Source organism: Crocodylus porosus, unplaced genomic scaffold, assembly GCF_001723895.1.
Source record: "Crocodylus porosus isolate Cpor-Errol unplaced genomic scaffold, CroPor_comp1, whole genome shotgun sequence".
NCBI lineage: Eukaryota > Metazoa > Chordata > Crocodylia > Crocodylidae > Crocodylus > Crocodylus porosus.
Genome location: NW_017728916.1, coordinates 6,180,920 through 6,202,310, shown reverse-complemented (window position 1 = coordinate 6,202,310; position 21,391 = coordinate 6,180,920). Strand labels below are relative to the sequence as shown.

Genomic DNA, 21,391 nt, shown 5'->3' with positions numbered 1-21,391 from the left:
GATATTTTTCCATAATAAATTACTGTTATAAAATGGATATTTACAACATAATATATGCACTGTTTCTAGTATCTCACCAGATATGTCAGAAAACATTCATTCCCTGCTGAGTGGGCATGTCCCCACATGCATAGACATGCATTTGCTGCAGCACAGATTTGTGCTGCTGCTTTTTGCTTCTGTGCACATCCCTGTACATGAGGCTTGCTGCAGGATAAAATGCCCCTGTAGCTGTTTCTGCATTCCTGCTGTTTCCCCACTCCTTCCAGCTCCTGGCATGCTGAAGGAGCTGGTGGACACCTAAAGCAGTGGAGACGCTCTGGCTGTCAGCCAGAATGTCTCCCTGGAGGACCCAGCCTCCAGTTGCTCTAGAGCAGTGCTTCTCAAACTATCTGATATGGCAGACCAGCAATTTTTTTTCCAGTGGGCCAGGGACTGGTGCCCGGTTCAACCAGTGGCAGCAACTACATGCAACAGCGCTACACAAATGCGCGACCGGCTGTTTCTTTCTCTTTCCTCACCTTGCACGATGTGATGTCACCTGGGGCACTGGAATGTACGAACTGTGACGCTATGACATATCAATGTTATGCTTCTGAAAATATATTTCTTTCTTTCCTGGCAACTTGTCCTGGACTGGCAACCGGTGGCTTGTGGACTGGCACCAGTCCGCGGACCACCACTTTGAGAAGCACTGCTCTAGAGCACACTCCTGGAGCATGAGCCATGCCAGGTTTGTGGGGGTTTTTGCAGTGGTTTTTTGTTTTTTTTGATGCCAAGAATTTCCAGTATCAAATTTGGGTGCCATGCTGCAAATTTGTTACTTATGGTTTGTTGTGCTTCAAATAGTTGAACTCATCTGGACACATCTAGCATATCTGTCACAAAAACTGTATGAGAAATGCAGTTATTCTGTGAGCTTTTCCCTTCTGTTCTGTTCACCATATATATTTTTATATATATATATCTCAGGTTCAGATGGACTCAAAAACTCACTTGAAACTTCAGAAAAAACCATAAGCCTGACTGGATTTCAACTGCAGGTGGCCTGGGACCAAAATCACACACCTAAGTAATTTACAGCTCAAATTTATCTCTGTTGGATAACTACCCAAGTAGCATCATCCCAGCAGTGAAAATCCAACTTGGGCAATGCAGATTTCTAGACTGGGAGCTGGGTTTTGGTTTGGACCTGATTCCAGAGTCTGATCCCACTGTGCAAAGCTTTTCACAGTTTTACCCCATAATACAAGATGAGAGTCAAGCCTACTTGATGTGAATAAACATGTGAGAAATCTCCCTATACCCTGGTGTCTTCTCCCCAGATTCATCATCATTGGGTACAGGACCAGTTTTGAGGGTGTAACTCATAGCCAAAGGAAGCCTTTTTTGTAGTGCTGTTAGCCTCTGGCGATAAGTCACTACTAGCATCATTACTGCAGTCTGTATGCTCCAAGAGATCACACTGCTCTTGACTCAGAGGCAGGTGCTCCTGGCACGCTTTGGCACTCTGACCCAGGCTTGCTTTTTGCACACTGTAGTCCTTCATTGTTGGAGGGCTGTATTTACACAAATCCCCAAGAGATGGAACAAAGTGGCCTCCAATCTTCCCACTGGCCTGCAGTTTCACAGAGCTGAGAGGAATATCTCCCCAGCAAAGAGGTGGCCACTCTGTCCTCATGCCACTAATCTTATTTTTAAGATCCTTAGAGCAGAAGGTTGCACTTGACTGATGTGATGGGATACTGTTGATGCTTTCTGACAACAGAGACGGATGTTTGGAATAACTCTGGAGGTTCAAAGGAGTCGGGGTCCCTGAACCAGTTTGGTAATGACTGTCACTTGTATAACCATCCTGGACCAGACCTGTGGACACTGGAGATGGCTTCTTAGGAGACACCAGGAAGTCGTCAGGAAGCTGGGTCTTCAAAGCAGACATGTACTGTCCTTCACTTGAATCTCTACTCTTTACCAGTCCTGCTGATGATAAAGAGGCTTCAGAGTCTACAGCACCAGCAAAGCTCAGCTGATTGGACGAACTACAAATAGTCTTACTATCATGGTAGACAAGGTCAAACCCATTGGCACAGTACCCATCCACTTTCTGGGCATGGTAGCCTCTTGGAAGCAGCAGGGTTTGGGGGGTTTTCTGCTCTATTGTTAAGTGACTTCTGGAGGAAAGCCCAGTCACTGAAAGCAGAGAGAAAGAGTCACCTTCAAGGTCATAGGCAGATGCCTCAGTGCAGACCTTCATGTTCAGTTCTTCATTCAGAACAGCCTGCCAAAAATGAACAATAAATCAATGCAGGGTAATAACAGGGCCACACATGTAAAGGCAACAAGTGTCACAAAAAATGACTGCTGCCAAAACACTCATAATGATAATGGCAGCAACACAAGGTAAAGGGGCTATCTGGTTAAATTCTAAGTCCCAGGAGACACCGCAGAGTGATTTATTAGTGCTTCTCCCATGGCTGATTGCCAGCAAAGGTCAGTCATTTTTTTCCCCATTTTTGTCTTCCTAGTTACTACACAGGTATTGGTTTCAGGTTAAAAGATTTATTTCCTATAGACACAAATAGATGGAGCAATAATCCTCAGTACAAAAGGTGCCTCAGAACAAGAGAATAATAGGGACTGTCTTAAAATTAGGGATGGGTGACTCTGCCAACTCAGTTATGTATATGACCTCTGTTGTGTGTTTGCATGCCTCATTTGGTTTTGATGTACAACACATCTGAAGCCTGTTCCCCATTGGGATGGGGACAGTATGGGATAGACTCCATTCTACAAACAGTCTGGCATGTCCAAGTCAGCCCCCTGCTCTGCCTACTTAGACTGCACCTAGAATACTCTGAACTTAGAAGTGGCTCTTTTGTCTTCTGCTTTCTGGACTCTGCTAAATGTGGAAGTTCTTAAATATAATGAGGAAAGCAGCTCTTGGGGCATTTCCATGGAAAACCTTGGTCTCAGGAGACTTCCAGCACACTTTTGCAGATTCTGGAAGTTGTGCTTATCTATCTGATCTAGGGAAACTTTCACATCACTGGGTGTCTGTGCACTCTGAAACTTTGGATGTCTTTTGTAGGTTAGCAGTCTGCATATCTCTACAAGCCTCTAGATTTCCACTGCTTTAGTAAAGCATGATCTATGCCCTCTTTGTTATTCTCCACATATCTGGTGTCTCCTTCCTCAAGAGAAGTTCTCTGCTCAGTCACGTTCCCCCTTATGACAAACATCAGCATCAGTACACATAACGCAACAGAGCAACTACAGGGCTGCAAGCTTCAAAGCAGAAGGCACTCTCTAAATGAAGAATCATAGGGTTAGGGATATGCAATGCAGCCAAACCAGCAATCCTCAGAAACTGAGCCATTCACTGCCATTTCCTGGTACCTGTGAGAGGACAAAAAGGGTGGTCCATTCACTCACCAGAATTCTGGGGAAGGGTATTTCTGAGATGCTTGGATACACATAGAGTTTGAGGAAGTACAGGCCAGCTGCACCCAGCAGAAGAAGCACTGTGAAGACGATCAGAGCAACAACCAGGTCCCAGAGGAAATCTGCAAAGGGTCCAGAATAGTTTGTGAGGGAGAAGACATGAAAGGGATAAAGGAGACCTGCCTCTGGGGTTTGACCAGCCTGACAGCTATAAGACATCTCTTGGCAGCAGAGTGCAAGTTCCACCAAAGCAGGGGGTTCTTCATGCTCCCATCACAACAAGTCAGGTTTGGACAGTGATTAATACAGATGCAAAACAGGAGCAGGGGATCTCAATGGTCCAACCAAGGAGAAAGAGGAGTTATAGGGGAACTCCAAGCAAAGGAGAGAGAGTGCATATCCCCTCAGTAAGGAAGAGCATCTCAGCCTCTGCTTTGAGCACAGGAACAGAAACTGTCTTTTTTCTACTCCCCAGTATTTTAATCCCAGTCTAATGCCCAGGCTCTGTGAGCAGCTGTAGCTAATTAACAGAGTCATCTTCCCACTCCATCATCAAGCAGGTCACAATCACAATCTTGTGGTTGAGCCATAGGCAGGTATTGCATGAAAACCAGCCCCATCTTACTGGCATCAAGTCACTCTTGCATCCTTTGTAGCTCCCTCTTCTTTCCAGACACAATGGGCAGAAGTTCACCCAGGTGGCTGAAGGGTTGTCTGTTATTCAATAGCTGGATGCTCTAAAATGTGGGTGGAGGGAATTTAGCCCTTGAACATTATTTAACAATACAAGCAAGGAGGGCAAAACATGCCACCAATGGCTAATGAAGTCCTTACCATTCATAAGAGGCCATACCCAGGAAAGTACATGGCCTAGAATCCCCTCCTGCCTGTGAACAACTCCCAAGGGCACACTGCAGAATCCAGGGTTTAAGGCCCCTGCAGATGTTCAGTGAAAGGTGCAATGGAATCTGATCCACAATCCCAACAATTATACCACCTACCATACTACATGTGCACAATAGGAGGAATGGTTGTGGAACTGAAGATCTGATCCCAATTGTGCCACATTGCTAGTACTGGGGGAGCCTGGATCATGATCCTGGACTCCCCCTGTACTAGCAAGTACAAGCCAGTCAGTTGTTCAGGGCTCCCGGCTTCAAGAACGCATCTGAATCAAGGGCTCTGATGCAACCCTGGGGATGGGACCGTTGATTGTATAACTGCTGCACCCAGCCTCAGGGGTGCACCAGAGACCTTGGCTTGAATGCACCTCTGAGGCTGGGAGCCCCTGTCAGCTGATCAGCTTGGCCACACATTCAATGTAAGGCATGATAGGAACCAGTCACAAAATTATTGCACAGATTTTGTATAAGAACTTTGTGGTTTATTCCCTGTTTTATTGTGCTATTAACTGCATGAATGTGTGCTTGGGTCTCTATTTAAGATGTGATTAACTGGTTAATCAAATCTTGCATGTAACCTCTGCCAGGGGCCTAACGCTGCACTTCTGCAATAGTGCTATATCTTCACAGGGCTCTCTGCATGTACTTAACTTCAGAAAGGCCAGAGGATTGCTTTCCCTTCCCAACAACTCCACACCTTCCATGCTGCACTCACTGGCATTGCCCATGACCCCTCTTATTCCTGAGACCTAGAACAAAAGTCTAAAAGGGAAGTGCAGCAGTAGCAATATCCATGAAACCTCTTACTTCGTGGACTGAGTTTTGTCTTGGTACATTGTACTGCCTCTTTGCTTTTGGCTGGATCCTCTTCTCTGGCTCTGATGCAGTACTTGGTATTTGGTTTCAAGTACTGAAATGTGTGCTGAATTTTCTTGCCCTTTGGCTTACAGATCACCTTAAAAGAGAGAAGAATACATTATCATGATAGCATCTGCCTATTGGCTACCTGGCAACTACTCTACCAAGCGAGATGCTCACTCCATGGCCCTCAAAGAAAGTGTTTGCACCATCTGACTGCCAAACATAGTATAATAGCCTTAAATAGAAAGCCTTGGTCAATATAGTAACACAGAATTGAAATAATGGATCATTCCAAGGTTTCAGCTAGTCCAGTTTCCAGGGGGAAGCATCAGATGAGGAAAGTTTAAAACTTCCATAAACAGACAATTTTCTGATAATGTGCTTATTGGATTACTGCACCTTGCATTTCATATTCACTGGATAAAATTGATAGAGAAGTGGAAAAGGTTCTTTCGCACTGGACCAAGGTCCCATGATAAAACCCAGGGCCTCTTCCCACCCAGGGTAGCATCCATCTCACTGTATTACACACCCACTATCATCCATTGGCCTCACATATCTCCTTATTTTAGTTGCTCAGGAAATCAGTTTCAAGGGAAGGGTTGAAGTGAGGACTGAATAATCCCAAACCTGTAGTCTCACAGCATTTTGTAGGGAAGCAGGGAATGCAGGTTCAAACTGCCTCTGAGTGAGGGAGGGAGAACTCAGAACCTGGATCTCCCATTCCCCAGGCAAGTGCCCTAATTGTTATGCTACTGGACTAAACCGTGGGAGGCTCTTCCTGCCAAAAACCAGTTGCATGGCTGCATATATACCATTCAGGTACATAAAGTAAAATAGGTTTCTGCCCTTAGTGTCTTCCTAACAGTAGGTAATCAAGGGCTGACTTGTGTCCTGATGCATGTACATTTTTAGCCTAGATCAGTGGTACTCAACCTACAACCTGCAGGCTGGATCTGACCCATGGGGCTCTCCATGGGTCCAGAAACTTGGCAGTGTTTATTACTGTGACTCCAGGAAAATAACAACTAATGCTGCCACTCCTCCCCTGCCACAACATTTTCAGGCCTGGGGGGATGATATGGCACCAGATTGCATTTGAAGACCATTCCCATGTGCCAACCCCATGCTGAATCTAGCCCACAGGCCAACTCTGTGCCACTTATTCAGGCTGTGAGGCCAGATGGGATGGATACTACTGTCCTCCATGATACAAGTTAATTGTTTCCTCATTGCCATTCATAGTGCATTCCTAATACATGCATGAATACAGTAGAGTTATTAAAGTAAAAGCTATTAAATTCATTATGCTCAAGAGCTTGTAGCAAGTTTCACATATGCACTGTGTACAAAAGCATTTCTTTTATTTGTTTGAGAGTTGCTCTTTCAGTGTCATTGTTTCTCTCTGCATTCTGAGAAAGAGAAAATAGAAGTGCCTGAATTTCCTTCTGACTCTTATTCATAACTATATCTACCTCTTTGTCTTGTCCCCTCTTATTCATCAGCTCTCTGAATTAGTCATTCCAGCTCTGCAATTTCTCCCTAGACAGAAGTTTTTCCATGCTACTTATTTTCAGTCTTATTCTGCACTTCTTCAGATTCTGTAATTTGTTCTATACAACCACTTCATTAGCTTAAAATAGGCAGTTAGCTGTGTTAGTCTGCTAAGACATCTGACAAAATAGATTGTTGGCTATGAAAGCTCACACTTCTTTGAAGAAGTGGGAGCATCTAGACATGCCTAATAATGCACAGCGATAAATTATTGGCTTATTGGCCTGGAGTTTATTGCTCCTGGGTGCGCATCTGCATGTGCACCTGGGATCGCAGCATGTTGAGCTGGGGCTTCCATGCAGGACTAGGTGCTTTAGGACTACCCTTGCACTGAAGCACCCTCATGTCCCCAGTCAGCCAGGGCAGTGTCTACACATGTGCTGCTGTGGAGTTTTTAAAGTGTTTTTAACTCCACAGCAGAATAGTACTATCCTGCTGCAGAGTAAATTAGTTTACTCCAGCCTAATAGGGGCACACATGGAGACACTGAGACATTTACTGCATAGCTAATTAGTCTAACGTGTACTAAACATGTCATGTAGACAGTGGTGAGATGTAGGGGGTGCACAGGGGTGCACATGCACCCTGAGAGTGCTGGTGCACCCCCTGACAGGCAGCGCTCCCCACTTAGTCAATGGGCGGGGGGGCAGGCAGGAGTGCTGGTGCCCTCCCGCTGTGAGTGCTGGCCAAGGAGTGGGGGTGCCAGGTGAAATGCTGCTGGCACTTCCAGGACCACTGCTGGCACTTCTGGAAGCACCACTTGTGCTTCCCAGCTGATGTGATAAGGCGTGGGGGGGGGAACTCCCCCCCCACATTGACAAGATTGGCTGTAGGGGATCACACCCCAGTCAGTAAGGTTGGCTACTGGGGGAGCATGTGTCCCCTCAACTCAGGTGGCACCAGTTGCCCATGCATGTAGACATGCCCAGTTAGTCTCTATGGGTACCTGTAGACATGTGGGGAGGCTGCTCCAACGCACTGTAATTACAGCACATTGGGGCAGACTCAATTAATCAAGACTGCTGAAGCATGTTAATTAGTGTGCTCGAGCCAGATCCTCTCCATTTCAAGTATCAGCATTCCCATGCTTCAAAATGGTGGCAAAGGCGCTTTAACTTTTGGAGCCCCTCTAATTAAAGCACTCCCTCCCTCTCTCCCCACTCCCAAAGCACATGTAAAAAACACCCTACGGTACCACTCTGACCTACCTTTTGCTTAGTGCACATGACATGACAACCAGTTCTGTGCTTTTATTTGGTTCTAAAAAGTTCTCTCTCAATGTTTCTTGTTCAGGAAGTTCAGTCGAGCTTCTGATAAGCATATGTGCTTTTATAATCCTTCCATCCAAACCTAAAGCAAACTTTGCCCTTGTTGGGTATGTTTATATAAAAACAAAGCAGCAATGCACTGAGACATTCCACTGCCTTACAGAGACAGATCACACTGCCCCACCTACATCAGCTTCTGAACCAGAACAAATGCAATTATATTGGTGCTCTGCTGCACATGAATACTAATCAGCTCAACATTCATGTCAACACTCTACCCAAGGGCATGGCATGTTCAGCAAAATGCTTCCTGTCACCCTATAAACATATCCTACGATATTCACCCCACCTGACCTTCAATTTTATCCACTTTGCCAATCACTCAGAAGGGTTCAATTCCTTCCTGTCCCTCTAACCCCTTGTGAATATCACTTACTTGGAGGAGGAAAACACCGTCTTCATAAAGTCTGAGAACAAACCGCAATTTTGACAGCACCTTCTGGACTGACTTATAGGAGCCATTTTTCCTTTGATAGGGAGTAAGTGGTATGGATATATCTACAGTAAGATTCTGATCTTGTGACCACAGCATCAGTTTAAGGGGACCCACGATTGCTGTGAATATAAAAAAGACAAGACAGTTGTCAGGATAGTTCTTCACTTTATGCCAGTCGCTATCTCTGTAGATTTCTATCGATTGGAAACTACCTCCTCTAACACTATGGGTTTGAAAGGTTGGCCCACCTGGTGGCCACCATGGTACATGAACCCCAGAGTCAGAAGCTGCAGCAACCATCTCAGATTTTCAAACAGCTCTCCCTTATCTGCTCCCCTGCCCCACTCTTTTCAAATAAGACTAATCTCTATCCTCATTAAACGTACTTCGTCTGTGGGTGTCTGTAGCAAGTTTGAAACCCACATGGAATTTAAGATTCAAAGAAGTTGAATTTTGAGGTTAAAAACTCTGGGAATTTTTTTAATGTGACAGTGGTACCCATTAGCTCATGGTCTTACCCATGTTATCCCAAGAACCAATCTCTGCTCATCACCATCATGCCTTCACGTTTTAGATTTGGAGTTACAATATAAATCTAATTTTCAAGGACAGCCAAGGCTTAGCTCTGTTTGCATGCAAACTCCTGGGGCTTCCACTTCATCAGAAATGATTTTCAGTTGGAAAACCCTCAGTAGAAAACTTTTCACCAGCCCTAAAAGTCAGTATTCATGCTTATCCACCGCACGAGAGTATAGACCCTCAGCTCTGACTCTCTCCTATGAGAGAGGTGAATTAATTTAGTTGATTATTCAATACCCCATTGGTCCACCAATAAATCCCAGCCTTTCCAGAGACATTACTCCCCTGTGAGTAAATGCAGTCACAAAATCTATTTTGTGTTGCTCTGTCTCGCATAGGACTTAATCTTTTCGTTTCATTCTAGTTTATTCCACACTTCACTTGGAAGGAACACGTAGCCAGAGACAAAGGAAATGTTTATGGCTCCCACAAGTCTCCTCCAGCATACTGAGCTCAGCCTGGTTGGCTTATGCCAGTTGTTTAGTAGTCTGCCTTGCATTGCTTTGTCAAGTTTCAGTCAATAACAAACCTTTGGCTGATTCTTCCCCCCAAACTGCTACTATGGACCATCTATTGTCTCTCTGCTGGAGTCTCTCCTCTAACTCCCGTGTCCTGTAAAAAACGTTTTCCTTCCTTTGACCTCTATACTCCACTGAAATCCCTCTTCCCTCCTCCAACATCTCCTTCAGGTCCCATATAAAGACATCTTCCCTGCTCTCATGCTCCTCCCTCTCTGTGTTGGCACCCTGGATATTATTCATATTCTGCTCTCTTGGGTCTCCAATTAGCCATTCTTCCAATGTCTGCTTAGGTAAATTCTTTTCCCTGTCTGTAGAAGTGTCCTGTCCTCCCACCTTCTCCATTCCCCCCACATCCCCTACCCCCTGCAAAATCTGTGCTTGTTTACCACCTCATTCCTCATCTTCATTAACTTCATATTTCTAAGCTCTGTCTCTTCCTCTTTTATAATCCTTTTCTAGGCATCAGTAATATCTGAATGTGCCTTCTCCTTGCCCTCCTTGCTTTTCACCTTGCCTCTACATCTCCAGTCTAATGCACTGCCACTAAAATAGCCACCCATTTCCACTGGTCTAAGTCACTATAACCTTTCCTGAACCCTTGCACAGGTTTCCCTTTCACATCTCCATCACTGCCATCTCCCCAAAGATCCCTCCCATCTTTATCCCCCAGCAAGGACAGGAACCTGCCCAAAGACCTTCCTATTCATACATCCACTCCGAAAGGTGCTTACTGTCTCTGTATGGCTGCAGTTCATTGGAGGTGACCCATTTAGACACATTGACTCCATTCACTGCTCTCACCCTGGCCCAGTAGAGGATATGTATGTCTTCAAAAAACAGTTTACATGTCCAGAACAATGTGGTGCTGTTCTTCCAGCAAGTGTCCACCTTGGTCCAGTTCGAAGACCTGTGGAAGAGCTGCACTAAGAAACTGCAAAGATACCATCAGTACCCTTCCTTTCCCATCTCTTCCTCCTCCTTTACCTTCCCTGGAAAGGGAGCATCTTAAAAAGGAAAGACTTATCTTGGATGGAAAGTGTTGGTATTTTGGACTGGAGAGGAAGCAGACAAGAGAGTCTCTCCTCTATTTTCCTACCTCTTCCATGACCTTTTTGGCCAAGTGCAAAGCATTGGAGAATATGTGTATGTGTATTTAAAGACAATCCTTCAATTGCCCTGGCACCCTGAGATTCCTGCTCTGTCCCTCTCCTCTGCTGCTTCTATAGGGTAGAAAAAGAGGCCAGTTAAGAATCCAAACATGGATAGTGTCATTAATAAACCAGAGGCCTCACATATAGAAGAGTTAGAAAGGGGTAAAAATATCCCAAGCTACCTGCAAAGGATTACAAATCAGTGGGGACCGAAATACCCACTCCCTTTCCCTGCTCTATTTCTGCCTCTTGTGCTGTGACATACCTGCTGCAAGACTCAACCTCATAGCAGTTTCCACTGTGTGAGCCATGACCTGGCTCCCATCTCAAGAAAATATGGAAATTTTCAGACGTTAGTGTCACATTACATGGAGGAAGCAGCATACCTTGAAGGGAAAGCAAATGAAAGCAGATCAAAAGCATTATAAACATAAGGGCTAAGTACAGACAATCAAAAAGCTTGAGGTTGAATAAATTCAATCTTCATAGGTTAGTCTAAGCTGTGTAGATTGAACCAATAAGCAAGTGAATAGACATTGACTTTTCATTCCAGAAATGCAGCCACATGGCTGCAGTGGCCCAGAGCAGAATCCAGGGCCTCCCTGCTCTGCTGGAGCAGACAGCTTGGGTCAAGGCTAACGTGCCCACGCTGTGAGGAGCACTTTACAAGGGGAAATGCAAAGCATCCTGGGATGCTGGAAGACTATGAGTTAACTTGAATCTGGAGAGGATCTGGGACAGAAGTTCAATAAACTAATTTAACCTAAATCAATCAAGTTTGATAACGTGATCCACCTAGGTTTACCTTAAACTGGTTTGGGCCATTTTGAAAGTGGCTTACGTGCTCTGAACTTCTGTTGTATTACAGATTTGAACTGGTTTCCAATCACTTATATTGGTTTGTGTGTAACATCTGTCCCTAGCCAAGGGGACACAGCTCTCCTTCCTTAGTTGTCAGCTGCTTGGCAGAAGCCTATACATATGGTGGATGACTGGTCAATTTGAGGTCCAAGCTTGTAACAGCTCAGCCTCTAGTGCCCGCCCCCCGGCTCCTGGTCTGGGCCATTGCAGACATGCCTCTGCATTTCTGGAATCAAAAGTGAATGTCTATTCACTTGCTTATTGGTTCAGTCTACGTAGCTTAGATTAATTTACGAAGACTGAATGGATTCAACCTCAAGATTTTGATTGTCTGTACTTAGCCTTTATGCCCTTCTGTATCCTCTCTCTCAGTTACCACATACAACCTTACTTCAAGCCCTTTGAAAGTCTCCCATGTACATACATCCACACAGACACAGGCACAGAATGACATAACAAAAATAGATGCTCATTAGTCTAGTGCAGTGGTACCCTACTCAGAAGACCCCATAGGCCAGATATGTAGCATGGAGCCAGTCTGTGGGCCAGATCCAGAGTGTAGGGCCACGCTATCTGGCCTGTGGAGCTGGAATTTGCCAGTGGCAATGTTAAGTGCTGCAACTCTAGAAGCTGCAGCAGCTATAAATCCTCTTACCACCAAATTTCCAGCCCTGTGGGCCCGATGACAATTCCATGGGCCAGATCTAGCCCACAGGCTGTACCTTGGTCACTCCTGGTCTAGTGAATTGTCTCTACTCCCCAGCTTCACTTGGCTAGCCTACCCCAACATGCAACGCATTGGCTGAAGGGAATCTAGGTGCCCAGTGATTCCTAACCAGGGTGCCACAGCGTGGTCTAAGATCCTTTGAAGGGTACTACACTATTAGGTGTAAACGGCTACACATGATTCACAAGATAAACCCAAAGATTTCAAATAGGAATCTATAGTGTCAAAAATATTTTTCCCTACTGTGGTCTGAGTTCTCTGATCAGAAGAATTGCTCTATTATTTTCCTATAATTAATCGAGTGAAAGCTCATTTTCTGAGAGGTGCCTTTAGTTTAACAAAGTTTAAGATTGAGAAATACTCGTCTAGATAATACAGTAAAGCTCTAGAATCATAACCAATCAGAAAACTTCACCATGTTTAAGAAAAAAGATAAATACAAAAAAGGTAAATATATTTTGTAATTTTTTTACTGACTTCTTTGAATTTTTTTTCAACAAATTAACAACTATTAAGCTGCAAAGCTGTATCGGTTTTAGCCGCTTTTTCTTTCTCTTCAGCCTTTCTCCGCCAGCAACAGAAAAAGAGAATAATAGCAGACAAAAAGGAGGAAAACCCCCCAGAAATCAAAACCTAAGACTTTAAAGCTAATTTTTGGTTTCAAAAACAACATTTAAAACAAAAACAAATACTTCAGTAAAAATGTAAACATTTCTCATTATCATAAAAGGAATGTTCCATAGAAAAAGATATTGTGATGAAAAAATATCTATCGTTTCTGGTTAGAATATTGTTGGTGGAAAGGAAAATGTTCCACTGTATGCATTTATATTTTATTATACACATGCATACACATAGCCGTCAGTATATATTCTACACACAAATATATATATTTTCATGCATGCACGCACACACACAGGACTCCACTGTTATTAATTTATGTTCTGATTCCCATATAGTTGCACATTAATATTTTCCATCTACCCAAGGAACTTGCTATGTTGGTTCTCCATCCCTTTACCAGTATATTTTCATGGAAACATTTTTTGCCCATCAACTTCTATCAACAACAGGCTAAGTTACAGAGATTCAAACTAGTTATTCCATTGGAATAGTAACAAGACAGGCTGTCGCACATTTTTTTGTTGGCTTATCACACAAGTCAATTTTTACCTGGAACCTCATAAGGCAACCAAACTAAATGTTTTTCACTGAATTTTTGCAGTTAGTTTTTGTAGGCATTTAATAGGGAGAGACTATGTCGCATCAAAATCTGAGCTGGTCCAGGTAAACATAATTTTTCTCCAGGTTTTGACAGCCTTTAGGTCTTCTACTCATCAAAATTAAAGAATATTTTTCAAACAGTAGAGAGAAGATAGAAAAAACTGAGAGCCATGTGCAAAAGGACGTAGCTTTATACACAGGACTTCATGTACTCTACTCACTCTTTCGTTGCCTAGTTAAGAATAATTCATAGCATCAGACGTGCACTTACCCTTGATGAGGTTCCAAACAAGAAGCAATAGAAGTGCACTCAGTCCAGTGGCCATAGTCCTGCCTGGCTAGTGGAGCAGCCAAGTCCATTTACTGGAGCTATGCTGGCATCCTGAAATCAGTCAAGAGAAGTGAGCACAAACATGTCCGGGTTTATTTGTGCTACATGTAAATATCTGAGATGATCAAAACCTTAGTGAAAACATTTTTACAATAATGAGATGCTGGGGATAACCTATGGCAGGTCTGCATCACACGATGTAATGCCTGCACAAGGCTCACAGCCATCTCACAACTGCCTCTAGGGTGAGAAAATATTCCCTGGAGTGAGTGACTCACAGACTGACTTGCCTCTGTCTGTTAGTCACACACCCATACTAAAACCATGCTTGCATGTAGCCCTGCTGCTGGGCAGGCAGGTTTTACCACAGGCAGTTTTAGGGAGCAGCGGGTGGCTAGTGTGAGGACAGCCACACTCCATCCCGTGCCCTGGGATCTTGAGGAAGATCCCAGGGAATCAATGGTAGATCTGAAGTTTGAGCTGAGTCAGAGGCCAAGAAGAGCAACAACCCCAGACAAATCATCCTGGTAGACTGCAAGTGGCTATGCAAGAAAGGATTTTCTAGGCTAAGCAGAGCAAAGGAAATCTCTCCTTGTGTGCAGTCTTGGAGTGAGGGGGGCAGGAAAGAATGACAAGGCGATCTCTCCATTTTTGGCTCTCCATCTTAAGAAGGATGTGGAGAAACTGGAGAGGTGAGCAACAACAACAAAAAAAAAAGGGTTTGGAAGAAAAGTTGTACACAAAAAGGTTGAGAGAGCAGATATGTTTACCTCAAAGGAAATTAGTTTAAGGTGCAAGGACAGGATAACAATTTTCAAATATTTGAAAGGCTGCCATAAAGAAGAAGGAAGGAGATGAACTGTTCTCCCTTGTCACAAAGGATAGGCTATGAAGCATGATTTTAAATTGTAGCAAGGCAATCTAGATTAGATCTGAAAAAATTACTTACTCTGGGCATGTCTACACACATGGGCAACTGGTGCCTCCCAAGTCTGGGGGGCACCAGATGGACCACGGGGGTGGGAACCCCCAGCAGCTGATCGCTGGCCAGAGGGGAGGGGGCCCACAGCAGCCAATCTCCAACCAGGGAGGTCCCCCAACAGCTGATTGCTGGGTCAGCAGTAAAACCAGAAGTGCGCTTCCAGAGGGTGCAGAGCCCATCTCAGGGGGTGCATGTGCACCCCCCTACACATCACCAATGTCTACACATGCAAACAATCCAGGAGCAGTTTACTTTCAAGTAAACTACTGGAGAATAAACTCACACAGGCATGCATCTCATATGTGCAGGGATGCCTAGAAGCAGACTGCTCCCACTCCTTGTGGCCCTGCAACAGGCCCCTGAAGCAGCTAGAGGGAGCCTGAGGCTCCCCCTGGATGCTAGCCCAAGGGCCAGGTGACAGTTATCTCCTGATGGGGACTGGGACACTGCTCCCTGCCCTGGACCCTGCCGCTACTGGGGCAGGCTCTGCCACCCGAGCCCAGGTGGGGACAATGCCCCCCTGCTCTGGCAGCATGGTGCTCCCAGCCCCCACCCCACAATCATGTGGCCTGAGCTGGGAGGTCCTTATCTCCCAGACTGAGCCCCATGATTTCAGGACCCAAGGTGGGAGATCCTTATCTCCCAGCGCCAGCTCCACAACCATGGGCTTCAGTGGCAGTGCTCACCCAGGCAGCAGGCAGCTCCCAGGGGCAGGGAGCAATCTCCTGCCCCCGATGCCCAGCGGACTGGGAACACATTTGCTTCTGGTCACGCACCTACACATGCACTCCTGCATAGTAATTAATCACAAGTAAGTTTGCTACTTGCATTTGCAGGTAGCAAATTTACTGGTAATTAGAGCTAATTGCTGCACAGTAAGCATCTGCAGGTGTAGACCTGGGCTCGTATGAGGTGGTTTCATGTCATGCAAATGGAGAGCTTCTCTCCCCCCACCTGTTCAACCAGGATTCCAAACAGGTTCCATCTGGTATCATCTTTACTCACGATTATGTGACACATACTAGACAGAAACTATTAATGTTTATAAGATGAACTTTCTACATGAGTAACCATTCTCCATTGTTAACTTGTAAAGACATCATGGGAGTTTCCTCATACGTTGATTTAATTTATAGCTGCTTTTGGAACACATCCTAACCCAGTGCCTACTAAAGTCAATGGAAAGACTCCAATGCAGTAAAATGGGCTATCAGATCCAGGACCACCAATCAGGAATAAATCACAGAATTACTCTAGTAGCAGTAAGTACCCTATCCCTTTGGAGTGCCCTGGTTTTAACCCATGCCCAGAATGTTACTCCACAACTCACCAACAACAGAGGATATTTTGTAAGGGCCCCAAAAGCATATTTTCTAATGCCTTATCCTATCACATCTGAAGCAGTTGCCTTAGGCCAGTGTTTATCCCAAAACCAAGAAACAGCCATGACATTGTTAAAGGAGCTCTGGGTTCTAAGAGAACAAACAACTGAAGGGTTTACAATCCAGACAGAGTACCCCTGGCTGAAAAATGAAAAGCTAACACTTGTGTAACATGTTTCCTCTTTATGAACACTCCTGCTTGCAACTGCCTTTCAGTTGCAGGAAGGGGATTGTTTAATTTAATTCAAAGTGCTGCATAGCTGCAAATACACCATTGTTTGCTTGAGCAAACATTTTTCATGACTAATCAATTACAGTCATTTGTGAGGTTTTCATAGACATTCCTGCCCTCTGACCATGAGCATGGCTCTTCTCTGGACTCTCTCAAGCTTCTCCACATCCTTTTTGAATTGTGGAGCCCAAAACTGGATGCAGTACTCCAGCTGCGGCCTCACCAAGGCCGAGTACAATGGGAGAATGATGTCCTGGGATTTGCTTAAGAAGCATCTATGGATGCAAGCCAGCATTTTGCTCGCTTTACTAGCCGCAGTATCACATTGAAGGCTCATGTTCATCTTGTGGTCAATCATGACCCCCAAGTCCTTTTCATCTGTAGTACTAACCAGCATAGCACTGCCGAGCATATAAGCATGCTGCAGGTTTTCCTCCCAAGGTGGAGAACCTTGCATTTTTCGGTGTTAAACACCATCAGGTTCTCATCTGCCCATTTCATGAGCCTGTCAAGATCTGCCTGAATCACCCTCCTGTCCTCAGGTGTGGATGCTTTACACCAGAGTGTGGTGACATCAGCGAACTCAGTTAGTCCGCTTCTGACACCAATGTCCACATCATTGATGAAGATGTTAAAAGGTAAAGGCCCAAGGACACAGCCTTGAGGGACGCCACTGGTCACAGCACACCACAATGATTGACTTCTGTCAACCACCCTCTGGGTCCAGCCGCAGAGCCAATTCCCCAGCTAGCAGATTGTGGTGAGGTTGAGGCTACAGTTTAGCCAGTTTCGCCAAGAGGTGATCATGGGATACCAGATTGAAGACTTTTTTAAAGTCAAGATATACGACATCAGTCTCTTCCCCCTTGTCCAGGTGATAGGTCACTTGGTCGTAAAAGGAAACGAGATTGGTCAAGCAAGGTGTTTGAATTATATATGAAATATTACACTGCTGGCACTGAACTCTATGGCAAATAAATATTTAGCTGCTCTAATAAAAGACATCAGGTTTACCCAAAGAACCTTGTCTTTTTATGTCCTTAGACCAACACAGCTACAACCAACGCCCAGATGGAAAATACAATGCATTAATCTGTTTTTAACAGCTCATCAGCAGAGATGAGGGATCTTGAGGCTTTCACTGTTAAGCTGTGGTAAAACAGAACTCCTCTACTTAGAGAATTGTGTCTTTTTTCTTTAGCAAACGAGTACAAGAGGCAATATAATATGAAGTAGCCTTCTCAAAAGTTGTTTTAAGAGTTATCTAATTTGAATATGGGCGTGTTTCTTCCTCCACAATATGAAACATTTCCTCCTAGTTAGCAACAAAGGTTTGAAAAAAGAGCCCTCATTTAAAGAGCCCCAGTCCACGATATACCAGAAGTACTGGAAATAAAATTGGCCTCACTTGAATTCCTAGGGAAGCAGGAATAAAAATCCATAAAATTACATTTCTCCTTTATAATGTTTGGTACAAAACCAACTCTTCTGCAGAGGACATGAAGAGTCAGTAATGGAGAGGTCTGTACTAGCTTAGGCTTCTCCAGTGGCAAGGGATGAATGGTATCATGTTCTGGCCACACAACATACAGGACAGGACCCTGGAGTCAATACTGAGGAAGCGGAGCAAGCCTGACAACCTCCTCCTAGCTCCCTCCTTCTGCTTCTCTCCATCTTTCATGAAGATGAATGGAAAAGCAGGGCCAGTGGAGAAAGCATCCCTCAGGGCTGCTGAGAAACCTGTCCCTTCATCTGACTCCAAGGTCACTAGGACTTTCTTGAAGGCCACTCTACGGTGTCATTCCAGCTCTTATCCAACTACCAGTTATGGACAGTCCACATACATGTGTCCTCCTGCTCAAGCTGCTTGAAGGAATGAGCAGTGAATGGTGTCAGAGATGGGGAAGGTAGGAGGGTAGGCAGAGGTAGAAATCAAGCAAAACAAGCCTGAGCTCCTCTCCTACCATGCAAGACCCTCCCTGAGGGCCTGGCCCCAAGCTAACAGGAGCCCCTTAATGGGGAAAATCATTGGGTGTCCAGTCTGGGCATGTCCTTTGGTGAGAGTTAGTAACCGGTATGAGTTGCCAGCTCTTCCCCCTGGTACAAACTGGGGGGAATTGATAAGACCTTCCTGTGGCAAAGCTACAAGTGGCCACCTGTAGGCCTGTTTCACAATCCCTGTAGTAAAGGCTGGACTCCTCCTGCTCAGGAGTGGGAACACTTTTATTATGAAGCACATACCATGTAACTAATACCAAGTCAGTCAGGCAACATGCCACCTGCCTTTGGTGTGCCAGGTGGGAACATGAACTGTTAGGGAAATCTCCCAACTGTACTGTTCAGGGCTTCAGGCCATGTTATCCAAGTAGCATCCAGACCCCACTTGTTTGCCAGTGAAAAAGTGGTACCATAAATATAAAATGAAATATTATGGAGAGGCATAACACAATCCCCTGCTACACAGAGTCTAGCAATGTCCCAGAGATCAGGCCTGTCAGTGTGACAGCCCATGCCATGGTCCCCTCAAGCAGAGCCAGCACCTGAGACAAGGGGCATCTGCCTAGCGTTAGGAGAAAATAACTCATTTCAGGATTGAATTGCCATAGTAAAAACTCACTGAGAGAACACTGATTAGATCAGTGGACACAAGGAAGTACATAGGGATGAGGGAAATTTCCAGCCCACAATAGGAGGCAGAAGAGTTTACACTGAAATGGGCATCTTCTGGATTAAGGGTTTCTTTGGGATCTCAAAAGCACAAGGATGAAGACAGGATAAAGGAAAGGAATACTACCCCCTTCTGTTTTGTGAAGCAGGTACTAACAGTGCACAGAAGTATAAAAATTTAGGCTGCTGGGGAATCAGATAAGAGCTTTGTTACACCTTATGCTGAAAGCCGCACAGATGTTAATTAATGCTATGCTCATCAGTTTAGTGGAGCAGTTGCACTTTAACCACCTCTGACTGTCCTTCACCTGCACAGCTGTGACTTGCCATTAGAGACTTGAAAGCAGGGCCAGGACCAGGAGCTGTTCCCACTGGGCAGAATGAACTGGTTTGAGCAGCAACAAGGATGCAGTGCTTTCTACCACCACAGCTCAGACCTGCTTGCTGCTCCCTTTGGGCAGAACAGGAGCCACCACAGCTGCCAGGTGCTCCAGGGCTGCAGCACGCACTCTGACTGATGTGCACAGGGGGTGAAGTGCCATGCCTGACCCCACTGCATCCTAGCATCTCTGCTCATCTTGACTCTGGAGGGACCAGCTCATTCTGAGATGCTGGAGGACTTCAACTTGGGTGGAATAGCTGTGGAGAGTGGCCACATCTTAATGGAACAAAAGCAAAATTAAGTAGATGAACCTGCCCTGAAGTAGCATAACTTTAAGCCAAATAAGCACTTTAAACCAGTTCAAGGTGTTACAGTGCATCCAAGCCAGGGGTAAGAGCTCCAGAAGTTGCTTAAAATTACTGTGTAACAAGGTCCAAAGAGGTATCAGGTTTTGCTTCACTCTGTCCAGCTCCATGGAAAGGCCACTGTAAAGACTGCTAAACTGGTTGCAGTTAACACAAGTTACAGAGGGCACAGAGCAGAAACAGAAAGGAAAGAGGCAAACCTTGCAGGGAGGGAGCCAGGACTGCAATATCTTTATGCTTCATTTGAGGGCCCCCCAGAGCAATGAGTGAGCCAGGTATGACCTCCTCCTCTCTGGAAAGCAGTGACTCTTTTTTTTTTGCGCAAGTAAAATGCATCTGTTGGAGAGAGAGCGTTGCTAGGGAGGCTGGGCAAACACAGCTGGAATGTGGTTGGGGGAGTGAGTATTGGTTTCAGCTCAGTGTGCACAATGCATCTTATGAATCCACAGAGTGTTACTGAAAATCCCTCCAGCCTATCAAACAGGAACTACTGAGCTTTCAGAATACTGCTGTTTGCTTGGTCAGTAGCTATTTTTACATCCCACGTGTGATTTTTTCCTACAAGGCAGACACTAGTTCTCAGGGTGCAAATAATTCTGCAATGTAAAATTAGGACATATTCCTTCCAGAAAGGAACTTTCTGCCTAAACAACCCAATAGTTAACTCATGTGCTGAAGCTTGAACTGATATCCTTTAGTAGATACAACCCTGGCTAACATTAGCAGGGGCATCTATTTCCTTTCTGGAAGCCTGGTAGTTTTACAGGTCAGATTCAGAGGGGAAAACCTTACAGATGTAAGCTTGTTTCTTTTAGTTTAATTAATCCCCTTGTACATCATTACACTATAAGAAACATAAATAGAAACAGCCATTTTTCTATTTTGGTAGTAATTTCTCTCCTAAGTGTCTTCCTGCCTATCCAGTTTTTGGGACACCTGAAACTTTTGAAACAAATGCCATAGTCCAGTTTCATAGCAACTCCTCCAATTCTCTGGAAGTAGCACTAACTCCTCTGCAAAATGTCTTCTTACTCCCCACTCCCTGTACTATGTACAACATGCATAAACATATATTGCTGGGCAGACGGCAGACATGCCTTTCACACACAGGTGCAGTCATGTCAGATTGCTCCAAAAATGCCAAGAACAAAATATACTAGTCTATCAAAGCAGCAAACAAGTTATTTGCCAGACAATCTTCTTTATCTCCCTCCCTTCACATACCTGAGAAGGATCCTTCTCTCTCTTCAAAAGCAACCTCTCCCCTCAGGCTTCTGAGCCCAGATTTCTCCAACACTTGCTCCCCCAGCAGTGTGCGACTTTACTTTTGTGGTTCATGCCCTTTTCCTGGTTTCTCTTCTTTAATCCCTTCCTGGTGTATTGTTTGTTCAACACCTCAGGTTCAGAGAGCCATGTTCTTTTGCACCATTGCCAGCCCTTCCTGGCTCAGCAATGCCCTCAGCAG

The 21,391-nt window shown here is 44.9% G+C and overlaps 1 protein-coding gene across 5 annotated transcripts; it reads right to left on the bottom strand.

The window, feature by feature from the left end:
- LOC109310953 (interleukin-20 receptor subunit alpha-like) lies at positions 1–21,391 on the bottom strand. 5 transcript variants are annotated; one of them, XR_002101351.1, is made up of 8 exons: positions 21,151–21,391; positions 13,857–13,967; positions 11,039–11,159; positions 10,354–10,529; positions 8,463–8,641; positions 5,151–5,298; positions 3,433–4,178; positions 1–2,278 (listed from the first exon to the last, which is right to left on the bottom strand). XR_002101351.1 is itself a non-coding variant. In XM_019536331.1 (8 exons), the coding sequence occupies exons 2-8, from the start codon at positions 13,909–13,911 to the stop codon at positions 2,188–2,190; spliced, it is 813 nt and encodes a 270-aa protein (XP_019391876.1). In that variant the 5' UTR covers positions 13,912–13,967; positions 21,151–21,389; the 3' UTR covers positions 1–2,187. The 5 variants fall into 5 exon arrangements, 4 of the variants coding, with proteins under 4 accessions (XP_019391876.1, XP_019391873.1, XP_019391874.1 ...); XM_019536331.1 differs by having other exon boundaries at positions 1–2,190; positions 3,433–3,563; positions 21,151–21,389; XM_019536328.1 differs by having other exon boundaries at positions 3,433–3,563; positions 21,151–21,378.